Source organism: Elgaria multicarinata, chromosome 4 (genome assembly GCF_023053635.1).
Source record: "Elgaria multicarinata webbii isolate HBS135686 ecotype San Diego chromosome 4, rElgMul1.1.pri, whole genome shotgun sequence".
NCBI classification, from domain to species: domain Eukaryota; kingdom Metazoa; phylum Chordata; class Lepidosauria; order Squamata; family Anguidae; genus Elgaria; species Elgaria multicarinata.
The window spans coordinates 2,852,067-2,879,664 of NC_086174.1; the positions used below are offsets into that span (position 1 = coordinate 2,852,067).

The 27,598-nt window shown below is 48.2% G+C and overlaps 1 protein-coding gene across 1 annotated transcript in view; it reads right to left on the reverse strand.

Annotated features, from left to right (window-relative positions):
• Positions 1-24,801, reverse strand: part of SCARA5 (scavenger receptor class A member 5) — a 133,614-nt gene extending 108,813 nt beyond the window's left edge. Inside the window, exons 1-2 of the mRNA XM_063123747.1 lie at positions 24,685-24,801; positions 16,923-17,042 (exon numbers count right to left, since the gene is read on the reverse strand). Of these exons, the coding sequence (XP_062979817.1) occupies positions 16,923-17,034 (112 nt within the window). The 5' untranslated portion in view covers positions 17,035-17,042; positions 24,685-24,801. The remainder of the gene's footprint in view (positions 1-16,922; positions 17,043-24,684) is intronic.
• Positions 24,802-27,598: the final 2,797 nt, after the last annotated feature.

Here is a 27,598-nt window from a genome sequence, read left to right on the forward strand (position 1 = left end):
AGGTACTGGTTCCTCTCTATTCGGCCCTGGTTAGGCCTCATCTAGAGTATTGCGTCCAGTTCTGGGCTCCACAATTCAAGAAGGACGCAGACAAGCTGGAGCTTGTTCAGAGGAGGGCAACCAGGATGATCAGGGGTCTGGAAACAAAGCCCTCTGAAGAGAGACTAAAATAACTCGGCATGTTTAACCTGGAGGAGAGAAGATGGAGGGGAGACATGATAGCACTCTTCAAATACTTGAAAGGTTGTCACACAGCGGAGGGCCAGGATCTCTTCTCGATCCTCCCAGAGTGCAGGACACGGAATAACGGGCTCAAGTTAAAGGAAGCCAGATTCCAGCTGGACATCAGGAAAATCTTCCTGACTGTTAGAGCAGTATGACAATGGAACCAGTTACCTAGGGAGGTTGTGGGCTCTCTCACCCACCCTAGAGGCCTTCAAGAGGCAGCTGGACAACCCTCTGTCAGGGATGCTTTAGGGTGGATTCCTGCATTGAGCAGGGGGTTGGACTCAATGGCCTTTTGGGCCTCTTTCAACTCTGCTATTCTATGATTCTATGATTCTATGAAAATATACACTTTGCAATAATGCCCACTGTCTAAAGTATCCCATTTTTAAAGTACATTTTTTATGAAGGCAAGTTTGAGAATTTGTGGACGTTTGAGGAGAAGATCAACTCCTTTTTCTCATCCACATTCAGGGCTGCAAACGGAAGACGTTTGCATGATTTGTGAACATAAATGAAATTCTCGTAAATTCCTACGTCTGAGCAGTGTTCATGATTCCAAAGGCTGATGGGATTACTCATTTCCTCCTTTCAGGAGCTAGTCAGCCTTCAGCCCATCTAAGTTTTTCTCTTATCACCTGCAGTCTGTGCCAGTGCTGGGAAGTCCTTGGTGGACCTTTTAGAACCTGGACCGACATAAGTGAAGCTCCTGCCCTGAATCTGCATGAAATAATATGCTTATGGACTAATCTACACCAGTTGAAAAAAAAAGAAAGAGATGTGTACTCAGGTGTTGAATAAGATTTGCAATATGTAATGGTAATGTCATCAATATGCGCATGATACCCAGCTCTGCCTTTCCTTTTCATCAAACCCAGGTGAGGCAGTGCCTGTTCTGAACCAGTGCCTGGGCACGGTAATGGACTGGATGAGGGCTAACAAACTGAGACTCAATCCAGACAAGATGGAGGTACTGTTAGCGGGTGGTTCATCTGTCCGGCGAGGTGATGTTTGCCCTGTCCTGGACGGGGTTGCACTCTCCCTAAAGGATCGGGTCCGTAGTTTGGGGGTGCTCTTGGATCCAGAACTGTCACTGGAGGCACAGGTGAACTCAGTGGCAAAGAGCACCTTTTATCAACTTAGGTTGATATACCAACTGTGCCCTTATCTGGACAGAGATAGCCTTGCTACAGTTATCCATGCTCTGATAACCTCTCGTTTGGATTACTGCAATGCATTATACGTGGGGCTGCCTTTGAAAACGGTCCGGAAGCTTCAGCTGGTACAAAACAGGGCAGCCCGTTTACTAACAGGGACTGGCTGGCGAGATCACATTACGCCAGTCCTTTTACAACTTCATTGGCTGCCAGTCCAGGTCCGGGCCCCATTCAAAGTGCTGGTATTAACATTTAAAGCCCTAAACAGCTTGGGGCCAGGTTATCGAAGGAACGCCTCCTCCCATATGTACCTGCCCGGACCCTAAGGTCATCCTCAGGGGTCTTTCTCCACGAGCCCCTGCCAAAGGAAGTGAGGCAGGTGGCTACCAGGAGGAGGGCCTTCTCTGCTGTGGCACCCCGGCTGTGGAATGAGCTCCCTAAGGAGTTTCGCTTGGCACCTACATTATATGCTTTTAGACGCCAGGTGCAGACATTTTTATTCTCCCAGCATTTTAACAGTCTATAACTAAATTTTAACTTGGTGTTTTAAATTTGTAATTTTGCATTGCTGCTGTTTTTATCTGGTTGAGCTTTTATATTGTATTTTATATTATGGTTTTATACTTTGAATGTTTTTAATTTTTGTGAACCTAACAAAAAGGAAGTGAAAGGCGGTATAGAAATGTAATAAGTAAATAAATAAATAAATAAAAATTTCCTCAATAAAAAATAGAAAATGTGTGGCTTTAAAAAAGATAAATTGACACATTTTCTATTTTTTATTGAGGAAATTGTCATGTCTAACCCTACTGCCCCTGCTTTGGGAGAAGGGGTTTCAGGTAATCAATCAGAATCAGGTTCAGAACTAGAAGACACAGCGCCAGACACCAGCCAGCCTGGACCAGTGGGGGAGGAAGCTCTTACGGGAGATTCCTCAGCTGGAAATCAGCCCACTCCAGAGCTTATCTCCTCAAGGCCAAATCCTACACCCTCAGAGGGAAACGAGGGAACTTCCTGGGGTGAGCGTTCTGAAACACTAACTGATGCTAGAATCCACCGGAAGCTCAAACGCACAGTGTATAAAGAGGCTGTGAGAAAGTCGGAGAGATTGCGCCAGAACCTACCACCGCAACAGGCCCTTTGAAGTACGGGCATTTGAGAAGTAACTTCTCTCTCTCTCTCTCTCTCTTCTTGAAAGGACAATTGTCTTGCTTAGTTTGCATAGTAATTGCTTAGGGCGTCGTTACAAAGAGGTAGACTCTATTCAGGCTAAAGAGACGTTTGTTGCTTAATAAAAGCTTTGTGGATTACTTAACAAGCCTCATCATTTGCCTCCCGTTGAAAGTCCAAGGGCTTGGGAGGGACACGACAGAAATTACCATTAAATATTGCAAATATTGGGAACCGCCCAGAGAGCTCCGGCTATTGGGCGGTATAGAAATGTAATAAATAAAATAAATAAAAATAAATAAATCTTATTCAACGCCAGAGTATTCGTCTCTCTTTTTTTCCAACCGCCATTGGTGTTTTTGTCTCCTTGTCCACTCCCTAGTCTACACCAAGCAGGATATTGCACTATGGAAGTAGTATGAAAGCGCTATATAAAAGGCAGGAGCCACACCAAGCAGGATATAGCGGTATGAAAGCAGTATGAAAGCGGTATGTGGTATGTGTCAACACAGGCGTGTGCAATGTGTGTGCCAGGTGTGCCCAGAATGACGAGAAGAAGAGTTTAAAAGTTGGGGCAGGCAAACGAGATGTTAATTGATTGAGCGAGAGAGTGAGCATGCTCTAATTAGCTCCAGGGGTGCTGAATTAAGACTGTTAGGGTGAAATCCTATGAGAATGCTGGGAGTTGTAGGACTGGTTTTTTCTGTCTAAACATGCATAGGATTGCACCCTTAGACTTTCAAGAAGAACTCCCTAGGCCAATAGCCTTCAGGATGAGTCTGGGGCCATAGCTAGACCTAAGGTTTATTCCTGGATCATCCAGGGGTCAAACCTGTTCATCTAGGTGACACACAGGGGATCCACTGCTCAGGCAGGGGCGAACCCTGGATGATCCCAGGATAAACCTTAGGTCTAGCTGTGGCCACAATGTCCCATGATGGAAGGTTTTACAGGAATTGATTGGAAGAGTTCAAAAGTTGCTACCTTTGGAAACTTGGAGGACTGCCATCCTCTTTTCTGATGGTGCAACATTGGATTGAATAGAGCTTTCATTGGTAAATATATGCCTGTGATGACTCTACCTGTGAATATATACCCCATAGTAGGGTGACCAACTGTCAGGATTTCCCCGGATTTGTCCTGGTTTTTGTTCTTTCCATGGTGTCAGGGGGGATTTTCTATAATTTTCAATAATGTCCTGGAATGATACACCTTCCCCTTTAAGGCTGCCATTAGCATGGCAGGAGGGAATGACATGCGTTCTTGAGGCACATCATTCCCCCACCCCGAGCTCCAATTGAGGTCTTAAAGGGGAAAGTGGGTCATTCGTGGACATTATAGAAAAGGCCCCAATTGGAGTGGATGGTGGTGGTGCAGAATGAAATCCTTTCCCCTCCTCCACTCCAATCGGGTTCTTTAAGGTGGCGGGGGAATAACGTACTTTCTGCAGGACTCAGAAAGCTGCTTCCCCCCCCACACACACTAGGTGTCCTCTTTTTTGGTTTCCCAAATATGGTCACCCTACCCCATAGTGAATCCCCTTCTCAAAACCACTGTCACCAGCTGCTCATGCTCCTACTCTTTCTGAGCATCACTATCACCTGTTTGCTTAACTGGCAAAGAGACAGTGAGGGAGGAAGCAGTTAAGAACTTAAGAACATACGAAGTGTACCAACTTCGGTTGGTGGCCCAGCTACGCCCCTATCTGGACAGGGATAACCTGGCTTCAGTTGTCCATACTTTGGTAACCTCCAAATTAGATTACTGCAATGCCCTCTACATGGGGCAGCCTTTGAAGACGGTCCGGAAGCTGCAGCTTGTGCAAAATGCGGTGGCCAGATTGATAGCTGGAACAGGGAGGTCAGAGCATATAAGACCGACTATGGCCCGCTTGCACTGGCTGCCTATATGTTTCCGAGCCCAATTCAAGGTGCTGGTTTTAACCTATAAAGCCCTACATGGCTTGGGACCGCAATACCTGATGGAACGCCTCTCCCGACATGAACCTACCCGTACACTGCGCTCAACATCCAAGGTCCTCCTCCGAGTGCCTACTCCCAGGGAAGCTCGGAGGATGGCAACAAGGGAGAGGGCCTTTTCAGTGGTGGCCCCCCGACTGTGGAATGATCTTCCCGATGAGGCTCGCCTGGCACCAAACGTTGTTATTTTTTCGGCGCCAGGTCAAGACTTTTCTCTTCTCCCAGGCATTTTAACAGCATTTAACAACGTTAAGTTTGTTTTTAATGGACCCCAGAATTGTTGTTTTCAAATGGATACTGTTGGTTTTATACTGTTATTATGTTTTTTAATTTTTTGTATACTTTTAATGTTTACTATTCTTAATTGTTGTAAACCACCCAGAGAGCTTCAGCTGTGGGGCGGTATATAAATGTAATTAATTAATTAATTAATTAAATAAATAAATAAATAAGTGCCCTGATGCTGGATCAGACCAAGGGTCCATCTAGTCCAGCCATCGGCCAGGGACCCACAAGGCAGGACATGGTGCAACAGCACCCTCCCACCCATGTTCCCCAGCAACTGGTGCACACAGGCTTATTGCCTCGAATACTGGAGATAGCACATAACCATCAGGGCTAGTAGCCATGGATAGCCTTCTCCTCCAGGAATTTATCCCCCACCCCACCCTTTAAAGCCATCCAGTGCTCTTCAACATATTTATTAATGACTTGGATGAGGTGCAGGGAATGCTTATCAACTTTGCAGATGACACAAAATTGGGTGGGATAGCGAATACCCTGGAAGACAGAAACAATCTTCAAAGCGATCTTTATAGGCTGGAGCGCTGGACTGAAAACAACAGAATGAAATTTAATAAGGATAAATGGCAAGTTCTACACCTAGGAAATAGAAATCAAATGCACAGTTACAAGATGGGGGATACTTGGCTCAGCAACACAACAAGCGAGAAACGTCTTGGAATTGTTGTAGGTCAAGCTGAATGTGAGCCAACAGTGTGACGTGGCTGAAAAAAAAGTAAATGCTATTTGGGGCTGCGTTAATAGAAGTCTAGCTTCCAAATTGTGCAAAGTACTGGTTCCCCTCTATTTGGCCCTGGTTAGTCCTCATCTTGAGAAGAGAAGGCTGAAGGGAGACATGATAGCACTCTTCAAGGACTTGAAAGGTTGTCACACAGAGGAGAGCCAGCAGCAATTCTCGATCTTCCCAGCACACAGGACATGAAATTATGGGCTCAGGTTACAGGAAGCCAGATTTTGCCTGGACACCAGGAAAAACATCCTGACTGTTAGAGCAGTATGACAATGGAACCCATGACCTAGGGAGGCTGTGGGCTTTCCCACACTAGAGGCCTTCAAGAGGCAGCTGGACAGCCATCTGTCGGGGATGCTTTAAGGTGGATTCCTGCATTGAGCAGGGTGTTGGATTTGATGGCCTTGTAGGCCCCTTCCAACTCTACTATTCTATGATTCTGTGAAATGACTCATGATGGGAAGGCAGATGCATGCAAGAGAAAGCCTTGTTTGTTGATGAAAGTGAGAAATGGTTGCAACAAGGCCCCCGTTTTAGTCAAAGCTTTAATTCAAATTTCCCCAGCCTGGTGCCCCCAGGCATGTTGAACTGAACTACAGCTCATATCATCCCCAACCAACACAGCTATTGGGTTGCTAGCTGAGGATGATAGGTGTTGTAGTCCAACACACCTTGATGGCACCAGGTTGTGGAAGGGTACTTTAAATAGTTGAGTTTAATGTGTTAATTTTTCTAAGAGTGTAAGTTTGTCAAATACATCTGTACCAAAATTGTACACAACAGAATTCTCAACGGTGAGCTATTTTATTTATTTATTTATTTATTTTATTTCATTTATATCCCGCCTTTTTTCTTCCAAGGAACCCAAGGCGGCGTATATAATCCTCCTCCGCTCTATTTTATCCTCACAACAACAACAACCCTGTGAGGTAGGCTGGGCTGAGAGTCTGTGACTGGCCCAAGGTCACCCAGTGAGTTTCCATGGCCAAGTGCGGACTAGAACCCAGATCTCCCAATTGCCAGTCCAACAAATTTTAAAAAAATAATATGTCATTATTATTATTATTATTATTATTATTATTATTATTTATTTATTTATATAGCACCATCAATGTACATGGTGCTGTACAGAGTAAAACAGTAAATAGCAAGACTCTGCCGCATAGGCTTACAATCTAATAAAATCCTAGTAAAACAATAAGGAGGGGAAGAGAATGCAAACAGGCACAGGGTAGGGTAAGCAGGCACAGGGTAGGGTAAAACTAACAGTATAAAGTCTGCACAACATCAAGTTTTAAAAGCTTTAGGAAAAAGAAAAGTTTTTAGTTGAGCTTTAAAAGCTGCGGTTGAACTTGTAGTTCTCAAATGTTCTGGAAGAGCGTTCCAGGCGTAAGGGGCAGCAGAAGAAAATGGACGGAGCCGAGCAAGGGAAGTAGAGGCCCTTGGGCAGGCGAGAAACATGGCATCAGAGGAGCGAAGAGCACGAGCGGGGCAATAGTGTGAGATGAGAGAGGAGAGATAGGAAGGAGCTAGACCGTGAAAAGCTTTGAAGGTTAACAGGAGAAGTTTATATTGGATTCTGAAGTGAATTGGAAGCCAATGAAGAGATTTCAGAAGCGGAGTAACATGGTCAGAGCGGCGAGCCAAGAAGATGATCTTTGCGGCGGAGTGGTGAACAGAAACCAATGGACTGATGTGAGAAGAAGGAAGGCTAGAGAGAAGAAGGTTGCAGTAGTCCAACCGTGAAATAACCAGTGCATGAACAAGCGTCTTGGCGGAAGAGACAGACAAAAATGATCGAATCCTGGCAATATTATACAGGAAAAATCGACAAGATTTAGCTACTGCCTCAATATGAGGAATAAAGGAGAGCGAGGAGTCAAATATAAAGCCAAGGCTACGAGCTTCCTTGACCGGAGTAAGCGTAACATCATTGACAGTAAGAGAGAATGAGAGATGAGGAGAAGGTTTAGGAGGAAAAACGAGCAATTCAGTCTTTGCCATATTGAGTTTCAAACGACGATGAAGCAGCCAAGCTGAGATATCTGAAAGACATGCCGAGATACGATCGTGAACATCAGGAGAAAGTTCCGGAGATGACAGATATAGTTGTGTATCATCGGCGTACAGATGATATTGGAGGCCATGAGATTGAATAAGCTTGCCCAAGGGCAACATGTATAAGGAAAACAACAAGGGGCCAAGCACCGAGCCTTGCGGAACCCCTACTGAAAGGGGAAAGGAGGAAGACGAGCTGCCATTAGTCAACACGCTGAAAGAGCGACCTGCTAGATAGGAGGCAAACCAGTTAGAGACAGAGCCACAAAATCCAAGGTCATGAAGGGAATCTAAGAGAAGATCATGATCAACCGTGTCAAAGGCTGCAGTTAGATCAAGGAGAATAAGAACGGAATAATGGCCTTTAGACTTGGCAGTAAGGAGATCATTGGTGATCTCTTATGAATGAGGTCCTTTTCTCAGCATCCTTTTCTCAGCGCCTACAGTCAGGATGTAGAGTTTCCTTCATGGTTTTGGATAGTTCCGAATAGATTTGTTTCCAGAGTTTGCTTCTCTCTGCACAATTCTACCACATAGTTCCTACAACCATGACAACACTAACAGGAAACCGTGTGGCATAAAATGCCAGAGATAAAAGAACACAGAGGTTCCTGAAGCAGAATGGTGAAAAACAAATAAAAACCTTTCAAGTTTGAGCTTGTGGGATTTTTTTTTTTAAAATATCACTGGATATTTTCACTCTGGTTTACTTTAGTCATTAGGCTGAACTTTGAGCTGTTGCAATTGGGGGGAAAAGGGAGCAATTTTCAAATGACGCTAGATTTCTTATTCATTTTGGAACCGAATGTTTAGTATTGATTATGGTCATGGTGTCTTAGGGCGTAATCCTACACATGTTACATGCATAACTGGATAGGGTTACACTCCCCCTGAAGATGCAGGTCCGCAGCTTGGGTGTACTTCTGGATTCAGCCCTGAGCCTGGACGCCCAGGTTTCAGCGGTGGCCAGGAGTGCATTTGCACAGTTAAAGCTAGTGCACCAGCTGCGCCCATTCCTAGAGATGTCGGACCTGGCCGTGGTGACACATGCCTTAGTTACATCCCAATTGGATCACTGTAACGCGCTCTACGTGGGGCTGCCTTTGAAGAGCGTTCGGAAACTCCAGCTGGTTCAAAGAGCTGCAGCCAGATTGTTAACCGGGGCTGGTTACAGGGAGCACACGACTCCCCTGTTAAAACAGCTCCACTGGCTTCCAGTCTGTTTCCGGGCACAATTCAAAGTGCTGGTTATGACCTATAAAGCCCTATATGGTTCGGGTCCAGGTTGTTTGAAAGACCATATTCTCCCTTATGAGCCTGCCCGTGCTTTAAGATCTTCTGGAGAAGCCCTTCTTTCAGTCCCACCATCTTCACAGGTGCGCATGGTGGGAACATGGGACAGGGCCTTCTCGGTGGCTGCTCCAGTGCTCTGGAACTCTCCTCCTGGGGAAGCTAGGCTGGCTCTCTCCTTGATGGGCTTTTGGAAGCAGCAAAAACTTGTTTGTTCCAGCAGGCCTTTGGAGAGTAATTTGGTCCTCCATCTATGTTAATGACTTGTAATTTTGTTGTGTATTTTAAACATGTTGGGTTTTTTTTTACATTTCTTTTCCTAGGTTTTAAAATGTATGTTTTAAACTTTGTAAGACCGTTTTGCGGCCAAGTATGCATGCATAGGATTGTGCTCACAGATTCAGGGTAGATTCAACAGAGCTCTTTGCAGCTGTGATTGCTTGGGGGTTACTGTTTTGTTTCCCTTCATGGCTAGGGGCGTTCTGGGTGGAAATGGCAGCCACGAGGGGGGGGGGATTGCACATGCGCATAGCAGTAAAACACTGCACCGAAATAATCTTGATGTAATCCCAGATACCATTGCACCACGTTTGTCTTTCCACACTGCCTTATCGTTGCATGCCTGCACATTGGGGATGTCGAAGGGGGAAAGACACCAACGAAGCGAAAAGAAAAGCAAACCACAGATGTGCAGAGTCTGCTACACATGTGCAGTGACTGGTTTGGGAGGGCCCCTGGGCAAGACACCCTCCATGAGCTCCCTCCTTCAGTGAGTCCACCTTCTCACAGCCCTTGTCACCACCTGCTACCAGCCCTCTTCCTCTTCCTCACCCTGGCCACCACTTGCTTGCTTGGCAGGTAGGGAGCCAGGGAGCAAGGAGGCTATGGCATCTGCATCTCCTCCTCTTCCTCCTCACCTCCATTGTCTGGGCCAGAGCAAGAGGCAGGTGAACAAGCAGGTTGCAATGGGGAAGTATCATAGAATCATAGAACAGCAGAGTTGGAAGGGGCCTACAAGGCCATCGAGTCCAACCCCCTGCTCAGTGCAGGAATCCGCCCTAAAGCATCCCTGACAGAGGGTTGTCCAGCTGCCTCTTGAAGGCCTCTAGGGTGGGAGAGCTCACCACCTCCCTAGGTTCCACTGTCATACTGCTCCAACAGTCAGAAAGTTTGCCCTGATGTCCAGCTGGAATCTGGCTTCCTGGAGGAGCAACTCCTGGGGGCTCTTCTCAGTGCCCACCCTGCTGACCATGGCCTTACTCTCCACCACGGTCACCAGCTGCTCTTGCTACTCATCCTTTCTCTTCTCATTGCTCCCGCTTGCTTGCTTGGCAAGCAGAGAGTCAGGGAGCCAGCAGGCTGTTCCTCCTTCTCACTATCAGCATTGCCTGGGCCAGAGAGAGAAGCAGACGAACCTGCAGGTTTCTTGTTAATGCCCCCCTGCTGGGGCGTGGGGTCTTGGCTGGTGCCCACCCATGCCTGCTCCTGATACCAGCCTAGCGTCGTGCGGTCATTCACAGGAAGCAAAGCCTCTCTCAAGCCCCTTCCAGCTCCCTTAGGAAAGACTGCCTGGCTCCCTTCTTACGGCACAGGGGTTCTCCATCTCCAAAGGGTTAAGTGAAGACAGGCGTCAGGCGTAAGCAAAGGCAACCAGTTCAAATGACTGTGTGTTTGTGAAGAGCTGCAGCCGGACTCTGAAACAATAAAACACTGAGGTCACCCTTTCCCTGGCAAAGCTGAAGTTGTATCCCTGGAGAAAACACTGAGCTTTAAATGGGGATTTGGGGGGCGAGGCGGCTAAGCTGTGAAATACAACATCCCCCGTCTCTCCCCACTGCGGGATCAATCTGTCATTAATTATGAGCATGTTCATATCGTCACCCCGTGGCCTTCAACGTTGTGTCACTGTCCAAACAGATGGAAGCGGATGTTTCATAATGAGGACAGTTACAGTATTTTCTCTGACATTAACACTTATAAAAGCCCCTTGAGGCGCATGAGGGAAAGTGGCCTGATTCTCCAGAACCAGCCACTCCCATTCTGAGGGAGATCGCAGCTGTGTGAAGAGCAGGCCTCACTGGGCTTCTTACTAACTAGAAACAGAAAAACAGAAACGCCAGCACAATTTCAGCTTATCTATGCGATGTGGGTGTTGTGGAAAGTCACATTTGTCATGTGCCCACTCAGAACCAAACCAGACCAAACCAAACCAAATGTGCATACCTAGCCAGACTTTGGCCATGTCCTGGCAGAAGCTGAAAACCAATGGTTGGTCTAGTCAAGGAACATTCCAATTGTAAAGTTTCAGTTCGCCTGGCACGAACAACAAAAGCATCTAGTTGCTAGCGTTAAGACGCACCTCCCTCTTCCATTGACTCTCCCAATGTCTTGCTTTCTTCATCTAACTAGTTCCAACAAAGCACCCAAAGAGCACACCATCCGTTACACCAAATTCACCAAATTCAAATGCACCAAATGCACCAAATTCAAAATGGCGGCACCAATTCTGGTTTCTCTCTGAGACAGGAAGCTATTACAGTTTGACCTACTATACATAACCCATACTAGGAGGAGGGCCTTCTCCGCTGTGGCACCCCGGCTGTGGAAAGAGCTCCCCAGAGAGGTCCGCCTGGCGCCTACACTGTACTCCTTTCGTCGCCAGCTGAAGACCTTTTTATTCTCTCAGTATTTTAACACTTAATTTTAACTTAAATTTAAATTTTACTGTTCTAATTCTGCATTTTAATCTTTTATCAATTTCTGCTGCGTGATTTTGTCCTGGTTGTGCTTTTTATACTGTATTTTGTATTTGTGTTTTTAGACTGTTGGTTGTTTTATTATGGTTTTAATTTTTGTGAACCGCCCAGAGAGCTTCGGCTATTGGGCGGTATAAAAATGCAATAAATAAATAAATAAATAACCATGTTTGGGATGTCTGCACGGAGGGAAACATGAACAGCCAAAATTAAAGTTAGAGTATGCGATATAGTTATTATTTGTTCATTGGTTGAATTTGTATCCTGCCATTCCACCAAATGGTGCTCAAAGTCAGGGTGGGCATCAAAGGTAGGTATGTTGGTCACCTGAAGAGGGCCCACATCCCAGCAGTGACCCACTGACCAGAGCGCCCCCTGGAGTTGCTCTTCGTCTTCCCCATTGCAACCTGCTTGTTCACCTGCCTCTTGCTCTGGCCCAGACAATGGAGGAGGAGGAGGAGGAGGAGGAGGAGGAGGAGGAGGAGGAGGAGGAGGAGGAGGAGGAGGAGGAGATGCCATGGCCTCCTTGCTCACCGGCTCTCTACCTGCCAAGCAAGCAAGTGGTGGCTAGGATGAGAAAGAGGAAGAGGGCCGGCAGCACGTGGTGACAAGGGCTGTGAGAAGGTGGACTCACTGAAGGAGGGTGGTCATGGAGGGGGTCTTGCCCAGGGGCCCTCCCAAACCCAGAAGCCAGCACTGCTTAAGGTGGCCAATAATGCAAATACGATAAAAGAATAAACAACCGAGTAAAAAAACATTAAAAAATAAAGCACAAAGTCATCAGGAAAATCAATAAAAACCCACCTGCCAAAACCAATTGCTGCACATCTACAAATCAGCTTGTGGGCCATAGGGCTCTCTAAATAAAATGCATTCGTCTGTTAATGGAAGATCAGCAGAAGTGGGGCCAGATGGGCCTCCCTTGGCAAGGGGTTCCAGAACCTGGGAGCAGCCACCAACAAGGCTCTCTTGAAGGTTCCCACCAAACGTGCTTCGGACATTGGTGGGACAGAAAGAAGGGACTCCTCTAAGGACCTGAAAATCCAGGCATGCTCATATAGGAGAACAATCTTTCAGATAACTGAGAGCCAGTCTGGTGTAATGGTTAGAATGATGGACTGGGAGTCGGGAGATCCAGGTTCTACTCTCCACTCAGCCCATGGAAGCTCACTGGGTGACTTTGGGCCAGTCACAGACTCTCAGCCCAACCTACCTCACAGGGTTGTTGTTGTTGTGAGGATAAAATGGAGAGGATGAAGATTATGTACACCGCCTTGAGTTCCATACAGTTCCGGGTTGAGCCGTGGGCTCTAGTGAAGCTGGCGACGGGCCGCGATGGACCAGGTAAGACCCCCCTGCCCCCTTACCTGGCTCTGCCGCCAAGTAACCCCCCCCCTTATCTTTTTTGCAGAGCTCCGGATCAAGGCGAAGGATCCGCCTTCACCTCGATCCGCTCCGCGACGCTCCACTTCTCCCCCGATCGTCTTTGCCTCCGCCTTAAGGGGAGGCGAAGCACCCCAATCCGCTTTTGCTTCTCTGATTGGAGGAGAAGCGGAGCACAGCCCTAATAACTAGCACTTTCATTGTGCCCAGAAATGGACCAGTGTCCCGCTTTGGCTTGGTCTGACTCCATGTCAGGGCAAATTAAGGGGCCATCCAAAGGCAAATCAATAAACAGGTAATGGTCAAGAATAGAGAGAGCCAGGCCTTAGCTAGACCTACCTGAAAGTCCGGGGGAGAGGAGGGGAGACCTCACGTTGCAATTAACGTGAGATCTCGCCCTTGTTTACACATAAGGCGCGACGACCTCAGGAAGAGAGGTGTCGCGCCCGCCATTTTTAATTTTTTTTAAATAAAAGGCAAACATTTGAAAAATGCTCACAAAGGCACTGTAATCAATGGAAATGCACACCTTTCTAAAATGTGCACAGTCGATGTGTACATGTTGGGTAATGTTCAGAAAAGTACACAACAGATTTTCGTGTGAAAAGAAAAAAACAAACAACCCCCAAAGTTCGCAAGTCAGAACGAGTTTTGAGATGGAAATTGGAGAAGTTCAACAAGCTCACTTTTGGGCCGGTTCGCACATCTGCTTACACAGGTTTCCAAATGGGACTTGCAATCTTGTAATCCTCACACTGCTTTGACCTCTTTCATGTTAAAGTTTGCAGTGAGTTGCCCACCACAGCTCCGAGACCCTTTTCATCGTGACTTTAGATCACATCAGTCCATCTGTTTGTCGGTTTCGTGCCCCAACGTGCATCACTTTACGTTGGCTGTCACCGAGTCTCATTTGCCAGGTTGCCTGGAGAGATGTTTTGGAGTTCTTTGTGGTCTGCTTGGACTTTTTCCTATCCTTAATAAGGTATGATCTGCGAACCCAGAGACTCCTATACGCTCCTAGATAGATTGATGATACTAGTCGGAGTTCAGACAGGGACGCCGGCAAGGCTGCTTAGCAAGGAGTGAAGGAACGGTGCCCCGTTCGAAGCCAGACCAAATCTCCCCCACTTGGAGCACGGCCTGAGGGGCGTTGACCGTGCCTTCCCATCATGGCATCATCTTTATGGGAGGAAATTAAAAGGCACCTCGTGCACCCCCTGGACCACCCACAAGCTGCCTGACAGGTTAATAAAGTGTGGGTGAGAATTGCCAACCTCGCCCTCTCCTCCTACAGAAAACAGGAGTCTTGGCGCAGGGTGTCCAACTTCCATCCGCATGTCAGTGGCTTCATCTGCAGGCCCAGTGAGCCTTTGCTGTGGGCCAAGAAGCCGCCATCTGATACCTGCGGGGCCTCTCAGGCCTAATGCAGGACACGGAATAACGGGCTCATGTTAAAGGAAGCCAGATTCCAGCTGGACATCAGGAAAAACTTCCTGACTGTTAGAGCAGTACAACAATGGAATCAGTTGCCTGGTGAGGTTGTGGCCTCTCCCACACTAGAGGCCTTCAAGAGGCAGCTGGACAACCCTCTGTCAGGGATGCTTTAGGGTGGATTCCTGCATTGAGCAGGGGGTTGGACTCGATGGCCTTGTAGGCCCCTTCCAACTCTGCTATTCTATGATTCTAAATGGCTTCATGCCATGCCAATGCTTCGGGAGGCATTGGCGGAGTTTCCGACTGTGCCTGAAGAACTATTCTTGGCTTCATTGTGGTTTGGGTGGGTGGGGGACTGCCTTGAACAGGCAAAAGAAGAAGACAGACTTAAGCCATGTTGGAAAGGCCAGAGCCAGAAACTACTGCTGGGGGTGGCTAGTCCAGCACTCTGTTCACACAGTGGCCAACCAGCCATCGGCCAGGGATGAACAAGCAGGACATGCAGCAACAGCACCCTCCCACCCATGTTCCCCAGCAACTGGTGCACACATCCTTACTGCCTCGGATACTGGAGGCAGCACACAACCATCAGGACTAGTAGCCATGGATAGCCTTCACCTCCAGGAATTTATCCAACCCCCTTTTGAAGCCATCCAGATTGGTTGCCATCACTACATCTTGTGGTAGTGAGTTCCATAATTTAACTATGCGCTGTGTGAAGAAGTACATCAACACATTATATTTTTACCTTGTAAAGGGCTTCCAGTCTGTTTCCGGGCTCAGTTCAAAGTGTTGGTTATGACCTATAAAGCCCTATATGGCTCAGGTCTAGGTTATCTGAAAGACCGCATTCTCCCTTATGAGCCTGCCCATGTTTTGAGATCTTCTGGAGAAGCCCTTCTTTCAGTCCCACCATCTTCACAGGCGTGCTTGGTGGGAACATGGGAGAAGAGGGCCTTCTCGGTGGCTGCTCCAGTGCTCTGGAACTCTCTTCCCGGGGAAGCTAGGCTGGCTCCCTCCTTGATGGGCTTTCGGAAGCAGGCAAAAACTGTTTTGTTCCAGCAGGCCTTTGGAGAATAATCTGGCCCTCCATCTATGTTAATGTCTTATACTTTTGTTGTGTATTTTAAACCTTTATGTTTCTTTTCCCCCCAATGTATATTTTACATTTTGTAAGGCTGCCTTGAGGCCCAGCATTGGGCAAAACGCAGGATACAAATAAATAAATATAATAATAATAATAATAATAATAATAATAATAATAATAATAATAATAACCCTGCAACTGCCCCTTAACACTCAGCATGTTGTGACTGTAACCATATTATGGGAAAGGGGAATAATAGTCGTAAAGCACCTATACTAGTTTCTGCAGAGGCCGCCAGTGAGGGAGGAAGCAGCAGCCAGGCCCCTCTCCACCGTGCCTGGGTCCAGCTCCAGCTGAGAGCCCCCTCCCTCCTGCTGTCACCTGTAACTGCTGAACTTTCCAACTAAGATTGTAGTGCCTGAGTTTGCTTTCCTTTCCCCCCTCCTCCTCCTCCCTCCCAATCCCCTTTCCTTTTGTGTCATGTCTTTTAGATTGTAAGCCTGTGGGCAGGGACTGTCAAGAAATACTTTTGTAAGCCGCCATGAGAGCCTTTTTTGGCTGAATGGCGGCATAAAAATCCTTAAATAAATAAATAAATAAATACTGTGTGCTAAGGTTCTGGGTTCAATTCCTCACATCTCTAGATATTGATTGGTTTTTCAAATCTAGATCACCCTGAATCCAAAATGGCTTGCAGGGCACAAGAATCCAAAATTACAAGAATTTACTTCAAAAGTAAAACAATTAACCATCATGACTATAAAGACTGAAAGGCAGCAAACAGTAAAATTGTACAACCAGCAGAAGCAAAATGTTCTATTAAAAGATCTGGGCAAATAAACGTGTCTTGAATGGCACTGAAAGGATTACAACGTCGGTGCCAGCGGAACTTCCAACCCGGGTGCAACTGGGAAAGACACCTCTCTAGAATCATGTGGAGCTACTGCCAACCAATACAGAACAGGGTTTGGGACCTTGTGGATCTCTGGACAGGGTTGGTCTGCAGCTCCCATCAGCCCTTGCCAGCATAGCCAGTTCTGAGGGATAACGGGAGATGCAGTCCAAAGACATCTGGAAGGACACACCTTCCCCATTCCTGATGTAGAAGACAACAGAGAGCTAGATGGACCACTCTTCTTGCTCAGCCTTCCCCAACCTGGTCCTTTCCAGATGTGTTGCACTGCAACTCCCATCATCCCCAGCCAGGGTGGTGAAGGGTATTCTGACACTTTATGGCACTCTCCTATATTCCTATTTAATTGGAATTGGCAAAGATTCAGTTCTTCAGGCATCCCCTGGTCAATGCATCACGGTCCTCAAAGCGACACTGCTCAAATCTCCAGCTCTTACCATCATCACAGAGGTTCATCTTCGACCCGTTCTTTCCATCAAACGGCTCTTCGAAGATGGACCCATTCTCTCTCTCACCAAAGGTGTGCAGGTACATCGCTTTGTTCTCCATCCTTTTACCTGTGGGGGGCACACAGAAGAATCCCGTGAGAAGCTGGCAAGGGGGTGTAGCTCAGTGGTGGAGAGCACATACTTTGCATGCATGCACTGAATACCCAAAGCCTCCTGGATGTTCCTGCATAACATTCAAGTATTATCATAGAATCATAGAATCATAGAATAGCAGAGTTGGAAGGGGCCTACAAGGCCATCGAGTCCAACCCCCTGCTCAATGCAGGAATCCACCCTAAAGCATCCCTGACAGAGGGTTGCCCAGCTGCCTCTTGAAGGCCTCTCGAATGCCTCTAGAACAAAGTATCAGATTCTAGCATACCATTGGTCCCTGTCTGAAAGATGATGGCTTTGAACTTAAGAGCATCCTCTGGTGTGGCAGCTGCAGATCCTAGTCTGGATACCTCCCTATGGGACCAGAAGGTGTGAGGTTCATAGAATCATACAATAGCAGAGTTGGAAGGGGCCTACAAGGCCATCGAGTCCAACCCCCTGCTCAATGCAGGAATCCATCCTAAAGCATCTCTGACAGGTGGTTTTCCAGCTGCCTCTTGAAGGCCTCTAGTGTGGGAGAGCCCACAACCTCACCAGGCAACTGATTCCATTGTCGTACTGCTCTAACAGTCAGGACGTTTTTCCTGATGTCCAGCTGGAATCTGGCTTCCTTTAACTTGAGCCCATTATTCCGTGTCCTGCACTCTGGGAGGATCGAGAAGAGATCCTGGCCCTCCTCTGTGTGACAACCTTTGAAGAATTTGAAGAGTGCTATCATGTCTCCCCTCCATCTTCTCTTCTCCAGGCTAAACATGCCCAGTTCTTTCAGTCTCTCTTCATAGGGCTTTGTTTCCAGACCCCTGATCATCCTGGTTGCCCTCCTCTGAACATGCCTCTCACATCTCCACAAGGTTGTAATGGAGCCAGGAGTTGCACGGTTGAAAGGCCAAGGACTTTTGAATTAGCCAGTACGAAGGTTTCGCTTGTGACTCCTTCAGACTTCCCTGCTCTCTCTGAGTAGGGATGGGTGAACCAGCAATGTTTGGACTTGCCCAGATTCTCCAAACATCAATTTAATGTGTGCGATCGGCTCACGTGCCTCTCCTCACCCCCTCATTACAGTTGTTCATGTGCATATTTATTTTGAACATTCATGCAAAACTTTTATTTTCAGTCTGTCGGTACAGTCAAACAAGACTCTTTTGACATCGTCTTTTCCTGACATGCAGGAGGCACGTTGTGGGGCTTGGTAACGAGACCACCCAAAGGAATGCACTCAGATGCACTCAGACACAGAACCACATCAAGGGGGCTGGTTTGGTAGAGTCTTGGCAGTGTGGAGGGGAGGCTCATTGGCTGGAGTGAGCGGGGGGGGCGCTCAGGGATGGATACAAGCAAACACAGTCCCACAGACATCAGACTTTGGTAGGGGACGAGGGCTGAGGGTGAAGAAGTCATATACTTCCCAGAAGAGAGAAGATGTGGGCTGGAAGGTTGGAGACAGACAGAGGTTGTGGCCCCGTATTTAGGGAGGGAGGAGCCATGGGGGGCAGTAAGGGGGTTGGTGGGGGGGGGAGGGATTTGAGGTGGGTGATGTTGACAGGGCTGGAGGAGCCTAACCAATCCAGAGGCTTCACATTTGATGTTGCAAATGCCTGTATCTCCAGGGCAACACACAAGAGAAGGAGTAAAATTTGCAGATGACACAAAATTGGGTGGGATAGCGAATACCCTGGAAGACAGAAACAAACTTCAAAGGGATCTTGATAGGCTGGAGTGCTGGGCTGAAAACAACAGAATGAAATTTAATAGGGATAAATGCCAAGTTGTGCATCTAGGGCCAGATCTACAACAAGCAAGCTATGACACTTTGAAAACAGTTTGAAAACTGTATATGGAGTCTGTCCTGGGCCCCAACAGTTGTCAAAACTGTTATAAACCATTTTAAAGCAGAAGTGTAGATCCTGCCTAGGAAATAGAAACCAAATGCACAGTTATAAAATGGGGGATACTTGATTCAGCAATACTACAAACGAGAAGGATCTTGGAGTTGTTGTAGATCACAAGCTGAATATGAGCCAACAGTGTGATGTGGCTGCAAGAAAGGCAAATGCTATTTTGGGCTGCATTAATAGAAGTATAGCTTCCAAATCGCGTGAGGTCCTGGTTCCTCTCTATTCGGCCCTGGTTAGGCCTCATCTAGAGTATTGCGTCCAGTTCTGGGCTCCACAATTCAAGAAGGACACAGACAAGCTGGAGTGGGTTCAGAGGAGGGCAACCAGGATGATCAGGGGTCTGGAAACAAAGCCCTATGAAGAGAGACTGAAAGAAATGGGCATGTTTAGCCTGGAGAAGAGAAGGTTGAGGGGAGACATGACAACAACCCTGTGAGGTAGGTTGGACTGAGAGTCTAGGACTGGCCCAAAGTCACCCAGTGAACTTCATGGCTGAGTGGGGACTAGAACCTGGATCTTCAAAGTCCCTGACCAATGCCCTAACTATTGCACCCCACTGGTTTATGATTCCCAAGCATTACTGCCCATGGGCCATGCTGGTTGGGGCTGATAGGAGTTGAAGTCCAAAACATCTGGAGGACAATCAGGTTGTCTGAGCAGCTTGAGGCATGCTGGACATTTGGCCCGGCGCATGCCCGAGGGCCTTGTGGCACCAAAGGGGTTAATGCTGAGCCACCCACCTGCCCACGCTCCATCCGCCCCCACATGGCACCACTGGCAGAAGACCTTCCAAATTCATGTCGCAGAGCAGAGATGAAAGAAACCCCTGCCTGCCTCCGTTTTCGTCTTCCACCACGCCACCCCTCCTTGACTGCCCGGCTCCTTTTAACTTCAGCTCACACTCAGGTTTGGCAAGCTGTTGGTTTAATGATGCTGGGGCGATTTTTAAAAAAAAGGCCCCGTTGTGGCCCGGCTTCTGATCAATCTGCGGCCACCTCTCCCCTGATGCCCCTCTCACCCCATTCGAAAGGGGGGCTGGCGCCAGGAGGCAAATGACTCCCTTTCCCAGGATTTGGCACGAAGGGAAAGTGACTGGATTTCCTGGGGAGACCCTGTGCCAAAACGAGAAAAGAAATGCCCCCCCCCTCAAAATGGGGCTTCTATTGTCCTCTCCCTTTGACCAAGAGCCCACACAAGCGTGACTTTAAAACTGTGCCTTGCAGCTGTGTCATCTTCTTCTCATGGTTCATAGTTGAACTATGGCATTCACAGCCATAAAATGTACATAGGAGGCTGCTGTATATTGAGACAGATCCTTGATCTATCTGGCCCAGTGTCCTCCTTCGTCCATCCCTGGCCGATGGCTGGTTGGCCACTGTGTGAACAGAGTGCTGGACTAGAATCATAGAATAGCAGAGCAGGAAGGGGCCTACAAGGCCATCGAGTCCAACCCCCTGCTCAATGCAGGAATCCTCCCTAAAGCATCCCTGACAGAGGGTTGTCCAGCTGCCTCTTGAAGGCCTCTAGTGTGGGAGAGCCCACAACCTCTCTAGAGAACTGGTTCTATTGTCGTACTGCTCTAACAGTCAGGAAGTTTTTCCTGATGTCCAGCCGGAATCTGGCTCCCTTTAACTTGAGCCCGTTATTCCGTGTCCTGTACTCTGGGAGGATCGAGAAGAGATCCTGGCCCTCCTCTGTGTGACTAGATAGACCCTTGGTCTGATCCAGCATCAGGGCTCTTATGTTTCCTCCTCCTCCTCCTCCTCCTCCTCCCCCTCCTCCCTCTTGGGAAAGGTGAAGGGCTCTCAATTCAGATTGAGACCTAGCAATGCGGGGGATGCATTTAAAATCCAGATGGAGGCCTTGTGCCTACTTTAGAGTAAAAATAAAGTGAGGTGGGGGACATAACTACAGGATAAATATTTAAAGTCATGTCTGTTTTGGCCCAGAGGCAAGAATTGAAAATAGGGAGGATCAGGCAGGTGTTCCGAAAGCCAAGCTGAAGCTGCCCCAATGATTTACGGCATGTTTTGAGTTCTGCCTGCCTGAGTAGCGCGGGAGAGAGAGGGAGCTGCTAGGGGTGTGCTCTGCTCCGTTTCGGATGCCTGAATCTGAAGCGGTTCAGGGGAGGTACAGGTGGGTTTGGAATGGTTTGGAATGGTCTGAAGCGATCCGGACCGTTCTGAAGCTCCAGACCCAGGTAAGTGGGGGAGGGGAGCTTACTTGGCTCCCCTGTCCACCGCTGCCGTGAACTGTGTGGTGACAGTGGCAGAGCCAGGTAAGTGAGGGAGGGGGCTTACCTGGTGGCAGCGGCGGGGCTGTTTGTGCAGCGTGCGGCAGAGCCAGGTAAGGGGGAGGGGGACCTATCCGGCCCCCATTTTGTCCCCTCTTCCCCACTTACCTGCCTCCGCCATCCACTGCAGAGGCAAGTAAGTGGGGTAGGGGGGCAAAATGGGGTCCGAATCTCGATCTGGCGCTCCGGATCTCGCTTTGGATCTGGATCGGGGGAGGGTCGGATCGACCCGAAGCGGTTCGGGGCGGTGGTGCACAGCCCTAGGAGCTGCCATTCGCTATGCATTGAATCAGCCCCCTTAGGAAGCTTGGTCTGCTGAGCTGGTATCACCTCTCTGATGTCTGCAGCTCTTCAGGGCTTCAAGCCAAGAATTGACTCCCACCTCCTGCCTGATCCCTCTAACTGGGGATGGATTGAACCTGGCACTTTCTACATGCCCATCGTGCGCTCTCCCACAGGGCTATGTCCCCTCCTTGAAGCTGCACACAATGCATGTTCTAAGGCCAGCCTTTAGGAAGTGGGATTTGGCTGCTCAAACTGGCCTGCAGTCATGTTAAGCTTTGTCCGGAAGACTTTAAATTGGCCTTCTGCAACTTGGTGCCTCCGGGTTTACGATAAAGCATCCTCCCATGCACCTGAAATAGCCTTCACTTGCCTCAAGCCTCAAGCTTGCCTCAAGCTTCCAAATCACGTGAGGTCCTGGTTCCTCTCTATTCGGCCCTGGTTAGGCCTCATCTAGAGTATTGCGTCCAGTTCTGGGCTCCACAATTCAAGGAGGACGCAGACAAGCTGGAGCGCGTTCAGAGGAGGGCAACCAGGATGATCAGGGGTCTGGAAACAAAGCCCTATGAAGAGAGACTGAAAGAACTGGGCATGTTTAGCCTGGAGAAGAGAAGATGGAGGGGAGACATGAGAGCACTCTTCAAATACTTGAAAGGTTGTCACACAGAGGAGGGCCAGGATCTCTTCTCGATCCTCCCAGAGTGCAGGACACGGAATAACGGGCTCAAGTTAAAGGAAGCCAGATTCCAGCTGGACATCAGGAAAAACTTCCTGACTGTTAGAGCAGTACGACAATGGAATCAGTTACCTAGGGAGGTTGTGGGCTCTCCCACACTAGAGGCCTTCAAGAGGCAGCTGGACAAGCATCGGTCAGGGATGCTTTAGGGTGGATTCCTGCATTGAGCAGGGGGTTGGACTTGATGGCCTTGTGGGCACCTTCCAGATCTGCTGTTCTATGGTTCTATGATTCTATGAGTGCAGCCCCATCTCCTCCAGTACCTTCAATGTGCTATCTGTGGCAGCCAGTAACTGTGAAGCCTTCAAGCGGGCACTTTGTCCCGTTAGCTCAGCACAGGGCACAAAGCCGAAGCAAGTGCTGCCAGCAATTGTCCAGTTGCAGTGTGTGTGTGTGTGTGCGCGTGAGAGGGGCCATAGAAAACCGCTCCATCTCAACCATCTCCAGGTGAAAAGGGGCACGTGGTGGTGTTTATTTTATTTATTTATTTATTTATTTATTGCATTTCTATACGGCCCAATAGCCGGAGCTCTCTGGGCGGTTCACAAAAATTAAAACTATTCAAAGTATAAAACAACAGTATAAAACCATAGTATAAAATACAATATAAAAGCTCAACCAGATAAAAACAGCAGCAATGCAAAATTACAAATTTTAAACACCAAGTTAAAATTTATTTATAGACTGTTAAAATGCTGGGGGAATAAAAAGGTGTTCTTCACCTGGCGTCTAAAAGCATATAATGTAGGTGCCAAGCGAACCTCCTTAGGGAGCTCATTCCACAGCCGGGGTGCCACAGCAGAGAAGGCCCTGCTCCTCCTGGTAGTCCCCTGCCTCACTTCCTTTGGCAGGGGCTCATAAAGAAGGACCCCTGAGGATGACCTTAGGGTCCGGGCAGGTACATATGGGAGGAGGCGTTCTTTCAGATCGGCTGGCCCCAAGCCATTTAGGGCTTTAAATGTTAATACCAGCACTTTGAATCAGGCCCGGACCTGGACTGGCAGCCAATGAAGCTGGAAAAGGACTGGCGTGATGTGGTCTCGTCAGCCAGTCCCTGTTAGTAACCGTGCTGCCCTGTTTTGTACCAGCTGAAGCTTCCGGACCATTTTCAAAGGCAGCCCCACGTATAACGGATTGCAGTAATCCAGACGAGAAGTTATCAGAGCATGGATAACTGTAGCTAGGCTACCTCTGTCCAGATAAGGGCGTAGTTGGTATATCAGCCTAAGCTGATAAAAGGTGCTCTTTGCCACTGAGTTCACCTGTGCCTCAAGTGACAATTCTGGATCCAAGAGCACCCCCAATTATCTATAGCATTTTTACCTCACTCTTCAGCCCCAAAAGGCTCCAGGGGCTATTTACACAGATTGATCATAATTCAGTCTCTGCCCTCAGATTTACAATCTAAACGAGCAACACAAAAGGAAAAAGGATTGGGAGGGAGGAGGAAAAAAGGCAAACTCGGGCACTAGTTCTGAGTTCCGGATTCATACTGGTGTTTTTGTGTGTGTGTGTTTTTCCTGGCAAAGTCTTTCTTTCCCGGTCTTGCTGCTGAGTGAGCTCCATTTAACCGGAGGTGCCGAGGACTGAATTTGGGACGTTCTGCCTGGAATGGAGCCACCACCGTGACCCTTTCTGATGGCACTCTTTGATGCCACAGCTGTCTCCTCCAGCATCCCAGTCGTCCCTGGGTGCCACCTTCGGAATCTCCATCACAACCAGCCGCTTCCAAAGCCGTGGTGAAACACCAGGGCCGCCCCTGACTTTCCCCCCAACCCTGTCACTTTTGGGTTGCAGTGCAGTACCCCCGGGGGCACCCTTGCACTTGAATCTAAGCATCTCCCTATTCCATTCAGGGCTGCACCCAAGAGTCACGGGATTCGATCCCTTTTGCTGCAAAGGTGTCCATTCGAAGTTTCCTCTGAAAAGTCAGAACTTTGCTTGGCAAGTGGGGCACGGGGGGGGGGGGGCGCGGGGGGAGGCTTTTGTTGCAAAGCCAAATCACTTGAGGAGAGAAGGGGGATCTCCGCCTTACAAGGGGCTGTTACACCTGTTCATATGCGCCTCCCCGCTGAAAGCTCACCGAAATGGAAGGGGGGGGCTTGAGGGGCGAGGTGAAAAGTTGCATGAGAAGCCCTCTTTCCCCCTTTCAGTTCCACCCTGCAAGCATGAGGTGAGCCACCCTTGTTCCCATTTCACAGGTGGCTAAGTGAGGCCGAGAAAGAGATTGAGCCACCCAGGCGATGCTGGAAGACCTCGGTGGCCCAGATGATTCCTTTAGCCACTGATGGGCCTCCCTGGTTCCAGTAAAAGGCTCTCCCCCCACCCTACAACCTGCTCTTGCTGACACCTCAGCCTTTGCCATAACAAGGTGTAAGTTAAGTTACTCACCTGAAGGCAGGATTCTTGGTAGCCCAGGCGCCTGGCTCCTTGTCACCCCACTTAGTCTCTACCACAGAACATGGTTGAAGGAGAGGAAGGAAAAACCAAAATATGGGGGGGGGGTTGTCAATAAATTTCTTCTAAGCCAGAAGGAAGGAAAAAGTCACCTGGCTAAACATTTCCAGCAGCCCCTTCCATAGTCAATTCGGGGAGGGGGTTCTTGCCGACCTTCCTGGGGACAGTTGCCAAAAATGCCAAATTCCTATCCAGGCACCTCTGAGAGGTAGGGAGTTCAGAGCAAGCCCTCAGGCGCCACCCACGGGGATCCAACGGGAATGGGAAGAGGGCAGCGGCAATATGCCCTGGAGAGCCAAGGGCAGCTCCGAGGACGAGATGGTTGTGGTCTGCAGAAGTTGCTTGCAGTCTTTTAAAAGTTGCTTGTGGACCGGATTTTTTTTTGGGGGGGGGGGGCGGGGGGAGAGACACACACATAGGGAGACGCACGCCCTCTGGTGGCTGAACCGCGTTTCACTGCATCTCATTTCCCAAAAGTTAATCCAAGGCAATTTTGTGGCTCTCGGGGAGGCCATCAGCTAGGGTGACCATATGGAAAGGAGGACAGGGGCTCCTGTATGTTTAACCCGCCCTCTTTTAAATCTGGTCACTCTAGTATAGCTCCTGCAGCTTTAACTGTGGTGATGAAGAGGGCATTTCACCAGGTTCTCCATACATACAAATGACACCTGCTGAAATCTCCTTTTCTATGCAACTGTTAAAGATACAGGAGCCCTGTCCTCCTTTTCGTATGGTCACCCTACCGTCAGCACTTAACTGAGCCCATGGTCTATACTGAGAAAGCACTGGAGGCAGAATGCACACTCGGGCCTTAGTTAGACCTAAGGTAGGGTGACCATATGAAAAGGAGGACAGGGCTCCTGTATCTTTAACAGTTGCATTGAAAAGGGAATTTCTGCAGGTGTCATTTGTATATATGGAGAACCTGATGAAATTCCCTCTTCATCACCACAGTTAAAGCTGCAGGTGCCCCACCCTCTTTTAAATCTGGTCACTCTAGTATAGCTCCTGCAGCTTTAACTGTGGTGATGAAGAGGGCATTTCACCAGGTTCTCCATACATACAAACGACCCCTGCTGAAATTCCCTTTTCTATGCAACTGTTAAAGATACAGGAGCCCTGTCCACCTTTTCATAGGGTCACCCTACCTAAGGTTTATCCCGGGATCATCCCAGGGTCATCCTTATTCAGGTAAATGACACACAGGGGATCCTGAGAGGAGGTAGGGACAACCTCGGGACGACCCCGGGATAACCCTTAGGTCTAGCTAAGGCCTCGCTTTGCAAGTGCCGCTACTGAGCCAAACTAAAACATACATAGGGAAGGGGTTCAAATACCCTACAGGGCATCCTTTCCCCATCTGGTGCCTTCCAAATGTGCTGAAGTACAATTTCCATCATCCACAGCCTGCATGGCAGTCCAGCACATCTGAACGTGCCAGGTTGGTGGAGAGTGACTACAGAGTGTTTGGGCGCACGGTTGGCTCACAGTCCAAAGTCTGTTCCGCTTTTTTTCTTGAGTAGATTTTTTTCCTGATTAGAGTAAAAAATGGGAGAAGTGGTGAGAAGCACAGGAGGGCTACAAGTGGAAGACGGCATTATTTGGATGGACACACACACACACACACACACACACACACTCCTGTGAATGAGGCAAGAGCCAAAAGTGTCCAGATGACCATAGCAGAGGAAGCAAAGTATCATCAGAACACCAGAGCCATTTTTCATGTATTTCTGGCAGGATCGATCCCGCAGGGTGAAAAAAAAGTGAAGAATAACCCATACCCCGGGGCAGCTGGGTAATTTTAGACTGGGCCTAATACTCTTACGCAGTGTCTAAAGAGAGCCATGTGTAGGGTGACCATTCGGAAAGGAGGACAGGGATCCTGTATGTTTTACAGTTGTATTGAAAGGGAATTTCAGCTGGGGTCATTTGTATATATGGAGAACCTGGTGAAATTCCCTCTTCATCACCACAGTTAAAGCTGCAGGAGCCCTGCCCTCTTTTGTATCAGGTCATGCTAGGCAAGGCTCCTGCAGCTGTAACTATTGTGGAGAAGGGGTTCAAATGGTGTTGCAGACAAGAGGTGTCCATGATTCTCTGCTGTGGCACCCCAGCTGTGGAATGAGCTCCCTAAGGAGGTTCGCTTGGCACCTACATTATATGCCTTTAGACGCCAGGTGAAGACCTTTTTATTCTCCCAGCATTTTAACAGACTATAAATAAATTTTAACTTGGTGTTTTTAGGGTGACCAACTGTCAGGATTTGCCCGGATTTGTCCTGGTTTTGTTCTTTCCATGGTGTCAGGGGGGATTTTCTATAATTTTCAAGAATGTCCTGGAATGACACGCCTTCCCCTTTAAGGCTGCCATTAGCATGGCAGGAGGGAATGACATGCTTTCTTGAGGCACATCATTCCCCCACCCCGAGCTCCAATTGAGGTCTTAAAGGGGAAAGTGGGTCATTCGTGGACATTATAGAAAAGGCCCCAATTGGAGTGGATGGTGGTGGTGCAGAATGAAATCCTTTCCCCTCCTCCACTCCAATCGGGTTCTTTAAGGTGGCGGGGGAATAACGTACTTTCTGCAGGACTCAGAAAGCGGCTTCCCCCCCCCCACACACACTAGGTGTCCTCTTTTTTGGTTTCCCAAATATGGTCACCCTAGGTGTTTTCAATTTCTAATTTTGCATTGCTGCTGTTTTTATCTGGTTGAGCTTTTACATTGTATTTTATAGTATGGTTTTATACTGTGGTTTTATACTTTGAATGTTTTTAATTTTTGTGAACCGCCCAGAGAGCTCTGGCTATTGGGCGGTATAGAAATGTAATAAATAAATAAATAAATA